This window comes from Tasmannia lanceolata, unplaced genomic scaffold, assembly GCF_043159265.1.
Source record: "Tasmannia lanceolata isolate RefF3 unplaced genomic scaffold, GAP_Taslan_0.1 ptg000013l, whole genome shotgun sequence".
In the NCBI taxonomy this organism is placed as follows: Eukaryota; Viridiplantae; Streptophyta; class Magnoliopsida; order Canellales; family Winteraceae; genus Tasmannia; species Tasmannia lanceolata.
Window position 1 is genome coordinate 17170886 of NW_027518690.1, and position 17840 is coordinate 17188725.

At 40.5% G+C, this 17840-nt stretch overlaps 1 protein-coding gene across 1 annotated transcript; it reads left to right on the forward strand.

Moving 5' to 3' along the window:
* Window positions 1-15352: 15352 nt before the first annotated feature.
* On the forward strand, window positions 15353-17840 carry LOC143891025 (protein FAR1-RELATED SEQUENCE 5-like). Its single transcript, XM_077395683.1, has 2 exons — window positions 15353-17662; window positions 17760-17840. The coding sequence occupies exons 1-2, from the start codon at window positions 15353-15355 to the stop codon at window positions 17838-17840; spliced, it is 2391 nt and encodes a 796-aa protein (XP_077251798.1).

A 17840-nucleotide genomic window follows, 5' to 3' on the forward strand; every position in this document is an offset into this window, starting at 1 on the left:
AATCGATTATAGCCGAAATGGTCGTTTATTTCGGTCGAAATTTCAATATTTTGGTCGAAATTTCGTTTACCCCGAATTTTCATTTTAAATTTAAGGGATTTCCCCCAAAATTCTCGATTTTAGATAATTATTTAATATTTCCTGAAATTTCTGTCAAATTTCCACCGAAATTTCAGTGGAAATTCTGTACGAGATAATTACGCGTTATTTTGATTTCGTCGGATTTTTGGCCGAAATTTGGGTTTCGGTGAGGACCGAAACGCATTCTAAAACCGAGATTTGAAACCATGGTTGCTAGTAATGCCCATAGATCCACTTGGAACCAGGTCCACCTATGTCTTGCTTACAATCAGTTTGGATACGTATGTCTTGTTTACGTATTGCTTACAATCCGTTTGGATACTTATATTTGGATCCCCTAATATAAGTTTGGAACCTTTTTCAAAGTGTTTTAGAATCCTACTTGTTTAGTTTGTGTCACGATTAGGACCCATGAAAGTGTTAAAAGTATAAAAGATGAATTAACGCCAACCCCGACTTAAGCTCTTGAAGTAATTGGAAGTGTCAAAGTATAAAAGATAAATTAACGCCAACCCCGACTTAAGCTCTTGAATTAATTGGTTGTTTCACATGCTATCACGGCAAACGTCCTAGGTGTGAAATTAAAGAGAAGATATCACTAATTCTTGGATGATATACAATGGATCTCAAGGTGTGCTTATATAGAGCACATGCATGATAAACATAGAAAGAAATCATGCAAACTATCGAAAGAGATTAGGATGAAATATTCTAATATAATCTACTTACTAATTAAACCCAGCTGCCTATTCTAATGGGTTGCCTCATTAACCAACTTACTAATCTACCACAAGAAGATTCAAAGGTGAGATCTACACCCAATCCAATAGTTGAATCTTACATATTCTAATACTAGGTTCAAAACTCCTTGATATTAAAAATCCACATGCAATTGCCAACCCAAAAAAAAGGAGGGGTTGGCATTTGGAGTGATTAAATACCGTCATCTCCGACAGCTTAAGCTTTTGGAGTGATTGGTCGTTTCACATAAAGTGTCCTAGTTCCTACTAATGTTGTTCATCATTAGCGCATAGGATGAGGAAGGGGAAGGGGAAGAAAACTAGAAAAGAGACAAATTGTCATCAAAGCAAAAAGTTAGATAATGAAATGTTTCTTTTTGGGTCGGATTTTTAAATATAATGAAAATACTCCTAACAAATAGACAAAAATGAATGAAAAATATAAAGGATATTTTCAAAAAAATCGCGCTCTCCATTAGGACCGAGGATGCTACCTATTGGTTACATGCTTGGAGAGCAATGTATGAGAATCAAGGCCGTTAAACTAGCGGGCCATTGTATGAATTGAAATATCGAGGTGACTGGATGGGTTATGATTACGTAGGAGTCTTATTCAATGACACAAATTAAGATTAAGAAAAATAAGCAATGAATGAATAATTATCCACATTCAATGGGGAAAGGTTGTAGTAAAATATTATAAAAATTGGATTCGGAAATAATTCAATCAGAAAAATGTTTAAAAGATTGGAGAATGTATGAAAGATTGATAAAATTTTGGAAAAAAACATATGCTTTTTCTATTTATAACACACAAGTAAAATGTAGATGTTGCACTTTTTTTTTTTGGGAAAAATTATTAAAAAAAGGCAAAGTTTTGGTTATATTGTGAACAAAGGATAAACATTTCAATTTTATAAAAAAGGGGCTGTCAGTGAGAGAATATGGCTTTTAGGACAAATATACCCCCCTTGCTTTTTCCCATCACTTTTTGTAGTTCTAATCCCTATGTTATTCACCTACCCATTTGACCTTTTTCTTTCTTCTTCCCTAAGCCTTCCTCCTTCCAACGTGAAAACTCCATTGGCATAGTGAAAAAGCTCCATTGCCATACTGGCTGCTCTCTCATGCAACTCCACCCACGAAATGCCTTCATGCGAAAGTCCCTACCAAATCCCATATTATAGTTAGACAGACGGTGGGGATCTAAGGGAAAAAATATAGTGGGGCCTGCTTATTTCAGTGATCTAAACTAGACCTGGCAAACGGGTGGGTCGGGTCGGGTGAGGAAATGACACGCATCTTTGCGGGTCAGAATTTAGGTTACCCGCGCGGCCCGCGGGTGGGACGGGTCGACCCGCGGGTCACCCGCAAATATGGGGATTGTAATAATTTTCCTGATTTGACCGCATCTGTTTTTTCCGTAATTGTCATAACTTGCTATATTTTATTGGTATTTTTTCGTAATTTTACAACTTTATAACCATTTCTAGGTAATTTTTCATTTAAAACTTTATAATTTTAGCTATTTTACTTTTTTGTGTAATGATTACTTTTTTTGTTTGCTAGCAACATTTGCCATGTGAGTATCTTTGCACCACGATGGCCACATGCCGAGAAGTTGCCATAGGAGAAGTTTGGTTGCAAATTCTTATAAAATAAAAAACAAAAGAAAATGTTATCAACACTACTTTTTTCTTATGAGCGCACTCTCACTTTATTAAAAGTATGGTATGGCCCACACCATAGGATGATCCAAACCGTCCATTAGATGGGCCATAGCCTAAATAGGTTATGCTCCAAAAATCATTTCCATAGGATGATCCTAACCCTCCAATCTGAATGTTAGAGGGTTGATCCTAACCCTCTATAGATCGGAGGGTTAATCAACCAATGGAAATAATTTTGGGGCATAACCTATTTAGGCTATGGCCCATCTAATGGACAGTTTGGATAATCCTATGGTACGGGCCATACCGTACTTTTTATAAAGTGAGGAGTTCCCTCATAAAAAACAGTAGTGCTGATAACATTCTTAAAAAAAATTAAAAAATAAGGTAAAAATGCGGGTGCCCGCGGGTTGACCCGACCCGACCCGTGTTTTTGCGGGTTGGGTCACCCGCGGGTTAGTTTTGACGGGTCACTAAAACTTAGACCCGTGTCCGCAAATTTGCGGGTGGGTCGAGTCGACCCGCGGGCACGGGTCGCTTTTGCCAGGTCTAATCTAAACCATTTACTTGTTGGGCCCTTTCATGTAGTGCCATAAAATCTTCTCTACAGGTTGATCATAGCCCTCTGGGTGCGTTTGGATTGCCGGAATCAGGAATCGGTATCAACTTCACATTCCAATCCTATTCCAATTCCCCCCGTAAATGGAATGATTATTCCGATTCTAGTGTTTGGGTAAGGATTTGGATTCAACAAGGGAATCAATCATGATTCCAATTCCAACGTTTGGTAATGTTCGGACCAACATTGGAATGGAATCAAAATTTTAATAAATTTTCCATTACATCGTCAACCAACAAGACATTTTCTTTTGCTAAGCTTCAATAAGACTTATCGTACTAAACTCCAAACATTCTTCTTTAAATTTGAAATCCAAGCATCTGGCAACTTGGATATAATAGCAATACAAAATGAAAGGTATTCAATGTAAAAAAGATAAAAGGGGAAAAAATAATAAGATCAACTTATGTTACTTGCAAGTTTCAAAACAACAATAATACTGATCTCATCAAGTTCATGGCCATCAACTTCATCTGATGGAAAACGTCCAAGGCATCAGAGTAGCAACCAATTCGAAAATATCAAGAAATCAATGTGATTCAATGAACAACTGTTATCTCTAGCAATGAGTTGAAAATTGCTTTGCCTTTTTCATCAGTCATAATTTTGCAGGTTCTTAATCTGAATATTCTTGAGGCGATTTCCCATTTCCAGCATCCATCTCGTACCATAGGCACCACCATCGAAATTTAGGAATTCCAACAGACTACATCTCTCTCAAACAACTCTCTCAAACATTCCATCAAACACTCAATGTGCAAGAAATAAATCATCACATTTTGTGTAAGATAGTGTGGACCCCGATCCGAGAGGACGGTGCCGAGGGACGCGAGATCCCTCCTGCAATCCTCTAAGATCTCCACAATGTGAAGGAGAGCTCTGCCAGGGAACTCTCGAAACGGATGCCACCCTCACAGCATAGCATGAGTGGCGACATAAAAAGAAAGATACATCCTGATCCGGAGCCAGAGCTCGAAACCAAGATATATATGAAAATATAACTCAGAGTCGCCATCCATGGACATGCCATGGAACCAAAAACAAATGCTCTGTTTGCAATGGATAACCAGAGATACAGAAGGTCCGTGCCTGATGACGAATGGAGAAGGTCCGAAGAGCGCCCCCAATTCGCCCGAGTGCGAACACTTGGTCTCTTATGCCATTTATTATTAACCTCGAAGAGTTTTGGGCGAAAATCATATGAAATGGGAACACACCTCCCCGAGAAAACGTCTATCTAATCATGCATGTCTCGGAGATGAAAATAAGCACACACAAAAGAACCGAAATAAATGTCACCTAATGACAACTAGGTTATGAGTGACAGGCCTAACAGGTGTCTAAGTTCTGGTGGACGAACGCATGCATGCTACAGCTAAAGGTATAGGGTCTGCACAAGAAAGTAAGAAAACACAACAAAATACACAATATAACAACACAACAAATCCTAAGACTCTAAATGATTAAGCCCGAGTCCTCGGATGGTCTGGTATTCATCCAAAGAAGCCTACGTATCCCCGCCTCCACGAGAATCAAGGCAACGTAGTTCTTCGCGTCTATTCTAAGCTAGGATGCCTTAGACACCTAGACCTCTATCTTAGACTCGATCTAAAAGACCGGACTAATTATTAAAGCTTCTTGAACGATTATTTAAATTCCAGTGAATTGTAGATTTTAGGACACCCTATATGCCCTAACTAAATGCAAGTTAGCCTTAAGCTAATGCAGGTGGTTCCTACAACCTACGTGTAACTAGGCTGTATGCCCTAAGGAAAACAATAGGATTGCTAACGTATCCAAGACCTACTCATCAGTCGGCGATGTGAATCGCCAACTAACCGGACGGAGGCACTCCTAGCTAGGACAAACCCCTAACTCTAAAACAAACACAAACAAGCACACAACAAATCAAAGACGAACTCCTAACTCTAAAACTCTCTATCTAGGACAAACTCCTAACTCTAGAGGAAGATTTTTGTTAAAAACAAGGTTTTAAAGTTGAAGGGTTAAAGCATTTTTTATTTACAAAGTTTGGCTGGACTTGGGATGAAGATCCCAAGCTGCACTACGTACCTCGTGGAAGAGGATCAAGCCAACGTAGTTCGAAACGAACTTTCCTAATACGCTATAAACTCAACACTTTAGATTTTTTAAAATTTTTTGATGTTTTCACCCTTTTGGTCAAAGACCGGAGGGAATATACAAAACAACAACCTAGGGACGAACCCTAGAGCTAAAATGGGAAACTATGCTCTAATAATACCATTATAAGAGCAAATGAGTCCAAGACTCTCTAATAGCAGTAACTGACGAATAAATGAGTCAAAGACTCTCTAATAAAAGCAACTGAAGGATAAAAGAGTTAAAGACTCTCCAAAAAGAGCAACTGAGGGATACAAGAGTCAAAGACTCTTCAAAAGAGAGCAAATGAGGGATACAAGAGTCAAAGACTCTTCAAAGAGAGCAACTGAGGGATACAAGAGTCAAAGACTCTTCAAAAAGAGCAACTGAGGGATATAAGAGTCAAAGACTCTTCAAAAAGAGCAACTGAGGGATACAAGAGTCAAAGACTCTTCAAAAGAGATGGAAACACGAGTCAAAGACTCCACTGACAACAACACAAGTCAAAGACTCCACTGATAACAACATCACAAAAACAAATGAGCCAAAGACTCTCTTAAAGAAATGGAAACACGAGTCAAAGACTCGAAAAAACACCAACTAAAGAATAAATGAGTCAAAGACTCTCTAAAAGAAATGGAAACACGAGTCAAAGACTCCACTAATACCAACTAAAGGATAGACGAGTCAAAGACTCTCTAAAAGAGAAAGAAACACGAGTCAAAGACTCCAAAAACACCAACTAAAAGATAAATGAGTCAAAGACTCTCTAAAAGAAAAGAAAACACGAATTTGAACATTTGGCAGAGGTAAAACACCCAGCCGGGCCGGACAGCTACCTAGCCCTAGGGTGCAACAAATGTGCAACCCAATACCCATAAGGGTAGGGGTATGAAGCCAAGCCGAGTAGGGTGTTCTCCCAAAACCAAACGGCGCACAAAGAGGAGGTTTAGCAAGAGAATGAGACCGGGCGGGTCTAAAAGGAATAAGAGACCTTGTGCATATTTGGCAAAAGTAAAACACCCAGCCGGGCCGGACAGCTACCTAGCCCTAGGGTGCAACAAATGTGCAACCCAATACCCATAAGGGTAGGGGTATGAAGCCAAGCCGAGTAGGGTGTTCTCCCAAAACTAAACGGCGCACAAAGAGGACTAACGAGAGAATGAGACCGGGCGGGTCTCCCAAACACACACAAAGATGGGCTCCAAGTAACCTTATCATTGCCCTTGCAAGGGGTAAGCAAGGCTAAGACAACTAATTGACCAAATTGGTCTCTAATTAACAGAGGAACAAACTGAGGTGCAATCTCAGAGAGGATTCTACAAATGAGGCTTGCCTCCAAAGGAGGATTGCCTAACGAGACAGAGTATGTCTCCTAGTACAGGTTCTAATATCTAAAGAAGTCTAGAAGACTGCGCTAGTCCACCAAGAGAGTAGAAAAGAATTACTAGGCAATCTCAAATTTCCAATCAATTATTATAAAAACAAAACAAATATCCGCAAAGTGTGATTTACAACTAAAGAGTGCACAATCTGTAAGAATATCAATCATAAAATGGTAAACAACATTAATTAGCCCAGACCAGCCGCTGGGTAGCCTAATGAAGTAAAGAAAAAAATGATATTAAACACTTCAAAGCCAACCACAAACCCCAATACGGGGACTCCAACGAAATCAGATGATGCCAAAGTAATCATCTGATTTCAATACACATATAATATTTCTACAAACCGCCTTGAAATCAGACAGTACTCATGTCGATAACATCGAATAGAGTAGTCATCTGATTTCCTTCTCCACTTAAACAATTTATTTAAATAAATACAAGTATGATAGGCCTCAAGATAGTCTCACCTGAACAGTCCATTCATTATTGTCTTCAGAACCTAACTCAATGCTTAAGATAAGAAGAGTATTAGAAATATCAAAAGATTATGATAATTCCAATTAGTAAAAATTTCAGTGCATGCAGGGGACATCAACTTGTGCAGATCCAAGTGCGAAGCGGTGAGCCACAAAACATAAAGACGGGCTCCAAGTAACCTCATCATTGCCCAGAGAAGGGTTCTTTAAAAAAAATGGTTAAAAGAAATCCAAAAGGCTGGGTAGGCCTACTAAACAAAAGAGGGGAGCGCTACTTGGATTGAGCGAGTCCCCTAAGGATGGGCTTGGGCTAGCGCCTTCATCGCCCGGCAAATGAAGAAAGGCTACCGATATAGGTGGGTGCCTGTAAAGTGATACTGCCAGGGATGCCTTGTACAACCAACATGAGAATTGAAGCTAACATATGACCAAGAATGGGTAACCCATAATCCTCTATGCTTCTATGCTCTCATATACATGGTAGTGCAAATGAAATGCGAAAAAGAGGTGGGTCGAAAATGCGTGCATTAATTGTGCATCCTCTGAACTCAAATATGTTTAACTTTTCCCCTCTTATGCCAACAGGCATGGGGCCAAATATCTAAAATATTTAACCAAGAAGGCCATAAGCTCAGCAAGGCAAGATATAATAATGAAAACCAGAACTCGAGGGGGGCACATGAAAGCAAAACATTTTCATTTGTCAAAGAACCACTGAGAAAGGACCGGTGATGAACAAGGTCATTGCTTGACAAGGACAAGACTGATATAAGAGGTGGGTCGAAAAGACCTTAAACCTCTTCTGGATAGCGCTTGCCATAATCCAAGCAAAGCAAGTTGTAACAACTGCAAGCAGAGGAAGGATAGAGGGTGGAACCGAAAACATTGAGCTACAAATCTTTCACAATTGCAATACAAACACCCAACATATGACCCATCTTATGCTGGTCACGCAGTGCTACCCCAGGTCTATCTTTTCCCAGATATTTTTCAGAATTAAACCACATGGGCTGCCCCCAGGATCTAGGTTCGATCCCCAATCGCCATTCACAAGATAAGAAAATTTCACATTGGAAAGAGAATGGGGTCAAGTCAGCCCTCTTGATCTAGCTAAATGCGAACATTCTACAAAGAAAGAGTCACCATTAAACAACTCCAATAACTAGGCCTCGAAGAAGAAACTGCGATGAAAACTGTAAAGAAAATAAATCTCTATCCCTGTCTTCTTCCCAAGAGAAACTTAAAATAACAGCTTCGGGTAATCCTAAAAATTAAACCCTACTCTTAGTGCAAAACAATTCAAACATTGGGATCATTATGACTCAACTTCAGATTTTCTAAAGCGATTAAAGGCGTAGAATGAAAATTAGCTTCAAGCAGCCACGGAGGTGGAGTATTGCAAATGAGTTACCCGAATATGAGCTTGTCGAGATTAATGGTCGAGGATCCCGGCGGTTGGATTTGGTGACCGGAATTGAGACGGCGTGGAGCCGACGGCCAATGATGATCAAAATTGTAAAAAAAAAAACATGAAAAAAAACCTTCTTCTCCTCTGCTCCTTTTGCTAATTCCTCAAACCCATAATGGCAGCCCTCTCTTTCTCTTGCTCAAAATGAAGCCACAAAGGCCATCAAAGGTCCTTTAAAGACCAAACCCTACTACAATCTCCTCTCAAACCCAGCTTCACACACTCGGCTTTCTTTTTTCTTTTCTTTTTTTTTTACAGAGAAGGGTTAAAGGGCATGGGATCAAATAGAGATGGAGGTTGAAGTGGGTTTGGGTAATAGTGGTGGAGCAACTTGGAATCGAGGTGGTGGAGGTGGTGGCTTGAAGGGATGGGGGTAAGGATGGAGGTGGCCGGCCGATCGGATTTCCGGTGAGAATGATGCCGGATTCCGTGGAGGTTGTGGCTGGAATGGGGTTTGTGGAAAAGGAAACAGAAGTGGGTTTGGGTTTATGGAGAAGGTGAAAATGATGGTGGGATGAGGGTGGAGTTTCGGTGACGGAAAAGTTGCAGAAATGGGTTTTTTTTTTGGGTTTCGGATTTCCGATTGGGGGTGGAGGAAGATAAAGATGGGGTCGGTGATATGATGGAGTGGTGAAGGAGAGGGAATGGTTGTCGAACGGTGGTGTGGAGATGGTCGGATTTCCGGCAGAATCGTCGGAGAAGATGGGTTTCGGCCGTGGGTTACAGAGGTGGAAGATGGTGGCGATTGGTGGTCGGATAGGACGGTGGTGGTGGTCGAGGTGGAGAAAGGAAAAGAAGAAAATGGTGATGGGATGAGGGTGGGGCTTCGGCCGGAGATGGGGTTCGGATTAGGGGTTTGCAGAGGGGGAGGAGGACGGTGAGAGTGGTGGTGGGTGCGAGGATGAGGAGGCCGGAGATGGTGGTCGGAGGTGGCACGGCCGGAGTCGGCGGCTCCCTTTTTCTTCTCCCTCCCTCTTTCTCTGCAGCTGCCCTTCTCCACCTTTCTCAGAAAAAAAAAAAAATGGCTCCCTTTCATTCACGAGCTCCCGTGGAGTTTTATATCTAGGGTTTTTCCCTCCTCATCCTAGCCATTCATCTCTCCCTTTTTCTAGAAAATGAGGCACACCCCCTCTCTTTTCTGGACAGCCCTCTCAAGCGTATATTTTAAGATTTTTTTTATATTGGCAGGGGGGTGCCAAGCAGAAAACAGGGGGGATTAGGGTATGGTCAAAATGGGGTGTCTACAGATAGCAATGGGAATTTCCAACAAGAGCATTCGAAGCAGTCCTAAATCTGTATACAGGCCATGAATCAGCTTAACGAAGCCCAGGTATGCAAGGTCAGTGCAGGCTTTCGGCACCAAGGGAATGTAAACTTGTTGGAAAGAACATGACCTCTATTAAGGGCCCTACATGTGAGAGATTTTTCAACCCTAACAACATGCTCTCCCATCTTCTCGTTAGCGGCTCTGCTAAAATGGAGGGTAGCGAAACATGCCTTGGAACATCTAGACTTTGCCCTCAACCATGTGCTGAAACAGAGAGGGGAGAAGAGAGGAATGACAATCGTGTGATGCGTGAGAAGGGCGCGTCTTTTTTATAGAATCAGAATACCACCTCCTTAGGTGGGAAACAATACGCCCCATTTTTTCCCCATTTATTTCTGCTTGGTATCAAAACCCGTTACCCATTCCTTTTCGCAAAACAACCCAAACGCGCAAATCCACTAAAAAGGAATCCAATACCGATTCTTATTTCCAATACCTGCAATCCAAACTCACCCTATGATTTGTTAAGGCTGTTTTTATGGGATCCATTCATTCTAACCCTTTATAATCCTAATGGTTCAGATAATCCTATGGAAACTAATTTGGAAGCAAGTCCTATCTATCTACACTAGGGCCAAAACAAATAAATGGTTTATGTTCACTGGGCCCCACTTGTGTCCCACCTAAGAAATATGGGATCCATAAGTTTGATTAGATTATCCTAGACCCTTGATCAAATAAGTGGTTCATCTAAGTTTGTTCCAAATGATCACATCTTATAACCCGGAACTACTAGGGAACCACATCTTATACTACGGAACCACTAGGGAACCACATTTTCTACCCCGGAACCACTAGGGAACCACATCTTATACCCTGTAACCACTAGGGAACCACATCTTATACCACGGAACCACTAGGAAACCATATTTTCTACCCCGGAACCACAAGAGAACCACATTTTATACCTTCGAACCACTAGGGAACCACATTTTATACCTCGGAACCACTAGGGAACCACATTTTATGCCTCGAAACCACTAGGGAACCACATTTTATCACCCCAGAACCACTAGGGAACCATATCTTATACCACGAAACCACTAGGGAACCACATTTTATACCCCGGAACCACTAGGGAACCACATCTTATACCATAGAACCATTAGGGAACCACATTTTCTACCCCGGAACCACTAGGGAATCCCATTTTCTACTCTGGAACCACTAGGGAACCACATTTTATATCCCTTAACCACTAGGGAACCACATTTTCTACCCTGGAACCACTAGGGAACCCTGCCTTAAACTCCAAGTCGGAAGTCCGAACCAATGGTCAGACTTCCGAATGGAAGCCAGTAGAAATGGCAAATGTACTGGTTTTCGTCGGAAATCCGAAGGTTGGTTCGGACTTCCGAGTCGGAAGTCCGAAATAGACGTCGGAAATCCGACGGAAACCAGTAGAAATAGAGCTTTATTACGTTGGCAATGAAGTTTTTTTCAAAACTACAAAGGCAATGGAGCTTTACCACGTTGCAAATGGAGTTTTTTTTTTAACACTACAATGGCAATGGAGCTTGGAAACGTTAGCAATGGAGTTGTTTTTCAAAACTACAATGGCAATGGAGCTTGGAAACGTTGCCAATGGAGTTTCACGTCAGAAGGCTTGTGGAAGGCTTAGGTAAGAAGAAAACAAAAAGATGATATGGGTAGGTGAGAAACATAGGGATTAGAGCCTCTGAAAAGGGTGGGAAAAGCAAGGGGTATAGTTGTCCCAAAACCAAAATTTTCGTACCTGACATCCCCTACTTTATGAATTTGAAATGTCTACCCTTGATTCACAATAAAACTACAACTTTGCATTTTTTTAATAATTTCCCCCTTTTTTTTATATATAGGTAAAGCTTCATTTAATTTTTTTTTTTGATAGGTATGTTGCACATATAGACAAGGAGTACGTCAAAAGATTGGAAGACAGTATAAAAAAGGGAAATCATTTGAAAACTACTTCATTAACACTACGTAACTTCATTTTGTCTTGATTCATTCAATCATTTTGTCTTGATTCATTCAATTTTATTTCTCTTAAACCTAGTGATTCTTTTATATCACATACGTATGTGACGGTTACCCGGTCCTCTTCTAAGTGCTTTTGTTGGTCGAGGTGGGAGGAAGCTTCAAGGTAAAGAAGATATTTGCCTATAGATTGAATGATGATTAACAGCTCAAACCGGTCACCAAAATTACAAGACATGCATAAGCAAGCCTCTCAGCAAACATTGTTTAGGGAACTTTTTAGGCCGCACGATGTAGTTGTACATAAAAAGGAACTTACGAGCACGTGGGTTTCGAACCTAGGGATATTTCCATGATTAGGGATTGAGTTTGAGAGAAAAGGTAAAACTTTGAAAGATTAGAACGTTAAAATATATTTTGGGAAATGATTTCAGCGCTCCAATGTTTTGATAAACATGTGCTCCCATGTTTGTCATGTAGAATTTAAAGAGCTGTTAGAGGAATATTACGGTTCACAAAAAGCTCAAAGCCCTTTAAATACTACACGACAAACATGGGCGCACACGTTTATCAAAACATTGGAGCACTGAAATCATTTCCCTAAATTTTTATTTGACAAACAACAACCCTGGATGTTATTTTGGTTATCTCGTAGAGTTGGGGTGTGTTTGGCCTACCGTTTGAAATAGCGTTTGAAATCCCGTTTTGCAAAACGGTGTTTTGCCAAACGGCGTCTTCATGTTTGGTTGGCCAAATCAAAACATCGTTTTAAACGACAAATGGAGGTATTGTATGTTTGGTTGCAAATGCCCCAAAACGGAGTTTTAATGGTAAAATGACCAAAAAGGGCATTGTTTTAGGGAAGTTGTAGAGAGAGAGAGAGAGGGAGGATTAGGGCAAAACAAAAGGTGTAAAAATGAGTTTTGGTGAGGGCAAACACGTAAAAACCCACAGCCCAAAAACTCCATTCAAAACGGCATTTTGCAAACAGACGTCCCCCTCCATTTGCAAAATGCGGTTTTGAGGGTTCAAAATGGTGTTTCAAACGGCGTTTCAAATGGTGGCTGCGCACCCAAACACTCCCAAACGGTGTTTCAAACACCAAACCGTGTTTTAAACGGTATGTCAAACACGCACTTAGTGGGAAGAGATGATAACTAGTTCATTGATAGGACTGTGACGCATATGTTATTGCTTATTTTTGTTGTTTTCTTAATCAACGCATCCTATCGACAATATCTTTCTTCAGTTCATAAAATTTGCTGGATAATTTCTTCTACAATGGAATAGTAAAATCATACACGTGTAGGTCTTCCATTGTCTTTTAGGTTAGTGATAGCTTTATGATTTTCGTAAAAAAATTATCACAGATGGAACTGACTTTCCAATCGTAACAATTATGTTTATGTGAGCATACCACAATATGAGATTGAGCCTCCAGGTCAATGGTCAAGGCTTTGTTCTTCAACCCGGAGGTTGGAGGTTCAGTCCCAGTTTACCTACAAAAAAAAAAAAAATCACACCCCAATATGGCAGCCTATGGACCTCCTTAAATTGCCATGTAGGTTTAAGTGGCAGTGGAATGTCGTTTAGGGCCCTAAAAATGTGAAGACATATTATCTTCACTGAAATAAACTCAGGTAATTTATATTTTGTTTGGCATTTCTTATTCATTGGAAACATCAATTTGTATATATATATATATATATATATATATATATATATATATATATATATGAGAGAAGTGTTTCTGCACAGCTGCGCATATATCTATCTGCGCAGCTTATTTCGAATTTGCTTTGCCTTATGTCGTAAATGCCTTCCATTCGTAAATGCTCTTTTATAAACAAGAAAAGTATCGTAACTCTCTCTCTCTCTCTCTCCCACTCCCAAAACGAACCAGAAAAAGCTAGGGTTTTTTTTTTTCTGTATGTTTCTGCGTTTTCCCTCTTTCCTCTTCAATCGTACATAAACAAAGAGGACAAAAAACTAGGGTTTCCCATAACCCTCGACGGAAATTTCTATCTCCACCGCGGCGGAAAGATCTTCCTCCACCACGAAAGCTTTGGCCGAGACCCAACTTTGGGCTTCCCTCTTCCCTCTTCGTCCACAGTTCTTCCCCTTCGTCAATCGTCTTCTCCACTCACGAGGATCCAAACCAGGTAAGCTCAGCTATTTATTGTTTTTTCATTTTTTTCCTAAATCTATTTTTCCTTTTAATCTATATTTCTTCTTCACTTGAGTTTCTAATCTATTTGTTTTTGTTTTCCTTCAAAACCCTAATTTTTGTGAGTTCTTTAGGGGTTTTAGTTGAGGATGTATTTTGGTTGGTTTTGTTCGACGGAAATTTCTATCTCCACCGCGGCGGAAAGATCTTCCTCCACCACGAAAGCTTTGGCCGAGACCCAACTTTGGGCTTCCCTCTTCCCTCTTCGTCCACGGTTCTTCCCCTTCGTCCATCGTCTTCTCCACTCACGAGGATCCAAACCAGGTAAGCTCAGCTATTTATTGTTTTTTCATTTTTTTCCTAAATCTATTTTTCCTTTTAATCTATATTTCTTCTTCACTTGGGTTTCTAATCTATTTGTTTTTGTTTTCCTTCAAAACCCTAATTTTTGTGAGTTCTTTAGGGGTTTTAGTTGAGGATGTATTTTGGTTGGTTTTGGATTTTGAGAACCGGTTCTGAGTCTTGAGTCCAATAATCAGTTATGGACTCCCAATTGGTTCTATATGGCTATTTGATGGAATTTTAAATTGCAATACCTTTTGAATGGAAATCGCTTATTTCTAAGTCTTGCATTGGTTGATGTTTTTATGGATTTATGTGTATGGATTCCTGCAATCCTTTTAAAACCCTCTAGTCATCTCTTTGGATATTTTTCAATCCTTTTAATACCCTCTAGTCATCTCTAGTTCTACATATCTTTTTATCGACACAATCAATTAGGATGATTTCAATTAAGGGTCTGTTGGTTTTGGATTTTGAGAACCGGTTCTGAGTCTTGAGTCCAATAATCAGTTATGGACTCCCAATTGGTTCTCAAAATTCATAAGGCTCCATTTTGTGTACTCTCTAAGTAAGTTGGGGTTTTCTCTCTGCTAAGTCACTCTTTGCATTTTTTCATCCGTGAGTCCAAAGCTGAGTTCAATACTGATTATTGGACCCAAAATTAAATGTAAAAATTGATTGAGGGTATCAATTGTATCATATCAGTTCTTTAAATGCATGGTATTTGTTACTTCAAATATGTTGTTTTGATCTTTTTTTATTTGTGGTTTGTTGGTGGTGGTTTGTTTGTTTATGGGTGGTGGTTTGGTGGTTTATGGCTGGTGGTTTGGTTGTTTCTTGGGTATTTGTTTGGTGGTTGATGGGTGGTGGTTTGGTGGTTAATGGCGGGTGGTTTGTTGGTTTATTGCTGGTGGTTTGGTTGTTTCTGGGTGGTTGTTTGCTGGTTTATGGTTGGTGGTTTGTTGGGTTATGGCTGGTTGTTATAGAGTAACCTTTGATGGATGATTCTTTGTCTCCCGCTCCTGTGTTTCCTGTCGACGAAGTATGTGGCACATCCTCAAGGTTTGTTGAGGATGCTGTGTCGCAAGCATGCGGCTTATCGATAAATGATATTGATGAACACGCCTTAATTTTTGGTGATCAAGTAGAAGATGTTGATGATGGGAATGGCGAGGAGAGTGTAGCGAAGAAGCCGTTTGTTGGCCAGGTGTTTGATACCTTTGACGGTGCCTACGTATATTATAATACCTATGCCCTGAGTAAAGGTTTTGGAGTGCGCAAATCTAGTACAAACAAGTCGACCAAGACAAATCAAGTAATATTCAGAAAGTATGTGTGCGACAAGGAGGGGAAGAAAGACCCTATTGATAAGAGACAGGCTGGTAAGGAAGTGATTCCGCGTCGCACTGCTAGGCTTGATTGTCAGGCGAAGATGGCGATTAACTTGAAAGACAAGAAGTGGATAGTGTCAGTCATTGAAGATGAACATTCACATGAACTCACATCTCCACTTAGAAGACGCATGCATCGTTCACATAACCGACTATATAAGAAGGAGAGTGTTAAAAATTTGATGGATAGTTACCATGGAATTGGGTTGCAGCCTGCTGGAATTGCAAAAGTCATTAATGTCCAATCCGATGGCGCAGATGGTGTTCTCTCACCACAGCAAGTGCAGTCCCATTTGAGATTGAAGAAGAAGAACAATATGGGGTTAGACGCTGGGATAGTGGCCGAGCGTCTCCAACGAAAACGAGCTGAAGAGCAGGACTTCTTTTTTTCTATTGAGTTGGACTCAGAGTGCACATTGAGATCTATGTTCTGGGCTGATTCGAGGGCAAGAGAGTCTTATATGACCTTTAGCGATGTGATTGTCTTCAATGTGACTTATAGGACCAATATGTATTTGATGCCCTTTGCACCATTTACAAGGGTGAACCATCACAGGCAGTCTATATTGTTTGGATGTGCACTCCTCGCCGATGAGACTGAGGAGACCTTCACTTGGTTGTTTAAGCAGTGGCTGCAATGTATGCATGGAAAAGTTCCAGGAACTATTATTACCGATATGGATGTGGCAATGCGAAATGCAATTAAGAATGTCTTCCCCAATACACGTCATCGGTTTTGTTCCCGGCACATAACAAAGCACCTAGTTGAGCATGTTCCTGCAATGAGAGAGGCAGATGGTGACTTTCCAAAGGATTACTACCGTTGGTATAACACGGGTGATATAGATGAATGTGAGATGGAATGGAGAAGATTATGTTTGAAGTATAAAATTGATGAGAATGATTGGCTAAGTAAGATGTGGGAGCTAAGGATTCACTGGGTCCCGGCCTATTGGAAATGTACTTTCACTGCAGGCATGACTTCTAGTCAGCGCAGTGAAAGCATGAATGCTTTCTTCGATGGTTTTGTTAACCAGAAGACTTCTCTGCGTGATTTTGTTGATCAATATGAGAAAGCGCTTGCTGACCGTCGTAGGAAAGAAACACAAGAGGATTTCAAGTCAAAAAATTCAAAGGCGACAATGACTACAGGTAGCCCATTGGAAGATGATCCTGGGAAATACTATACAAGGACAATTTTTGGCCTTTTTCTGGCTGAGCTTAATGGTAGTAGATTATATTGGGGCAAGAAACATAGTAAAATTGGCAACGAGACTACCTTCAATGTAAGAAGGAAACGTGGGGATAATGAAATGTCAAAAGGGTGTATGGTTGTGTACAACGATTTCGATGGTGTTAGTGCGACTTGTGATTGCGCCATGTTTGAGACTTCAGGTATATTATGCAGGCATATTCTGGCCGTATTTGACCAGAAGCAATTAACTTTCATTTCCGAGCGTTACATTCTAAGGAGATGGACAATTGACGCTAGATATCAGTTGTTGGGTGGAGTTCCTACAAGTCAAGTAGGTAACGAAGGCACAACCCCATTTAGAAGGTGGTCCGTAATGACAAAACGACGAATAGTGGATGAGGAACTCGATAATGACGACTTTATTTTAAAGAAGTTGGATGAATTTTACTCTAGATTGGTGGTTGAGATTGAGCAGAGAAAGAAAGACAGGCAAGTTCACGTACCAGTATTTACCAGCCAAGTGCAGTCTAACTCTCTTCTCACTCAGGCACCTGGGATATGTATTCGAAACCCTGAAGTTGTGAAAACCAAGGGCCGGCCGAGGGAAGCATCACGCTTGCAATCTTCATTAGAGCTCTCCCAATCTAAGATGGGAAAACGGAAGTGTAGTGGTTGTGGGGAGTTGGGACATAATCTGAGAACATGTAAAAAGAAAGCCAAGGTTTGACTTTGAGTTCTTCTCTATATGCACATACTCTCTTCTTTCTATGTTGCAATTTTCTCTCCGATTATTACTAAATTTTTATTGGTTCTAATAGATGGGTACACTGCACGAGGGGGAGGAGGAAGAGGAAGAGGAAGAGGAAGAGGAAGAGGAAGCGGAAGATATCGCTTCGTGA

What these genes read in the sequence shown, in the direction of transcription:
- LOC143891025 (XM_077395683.1), top strand. Translation starts at nt 15,353, where the DNA reads ATGGATGATTCTTTGTCTCCCGCTCCTGTGTTTCCTGTCGACGAAGTA. An exon ending in CATGTAAAAAGAAAGCCAAG is followed by an intron (nt 17,663 to 17,759) that starts GTTTGACTTTGA and finishes TGGTTCTAATAG; the next exon opens with ATGGGTACACTGCACGAGGG.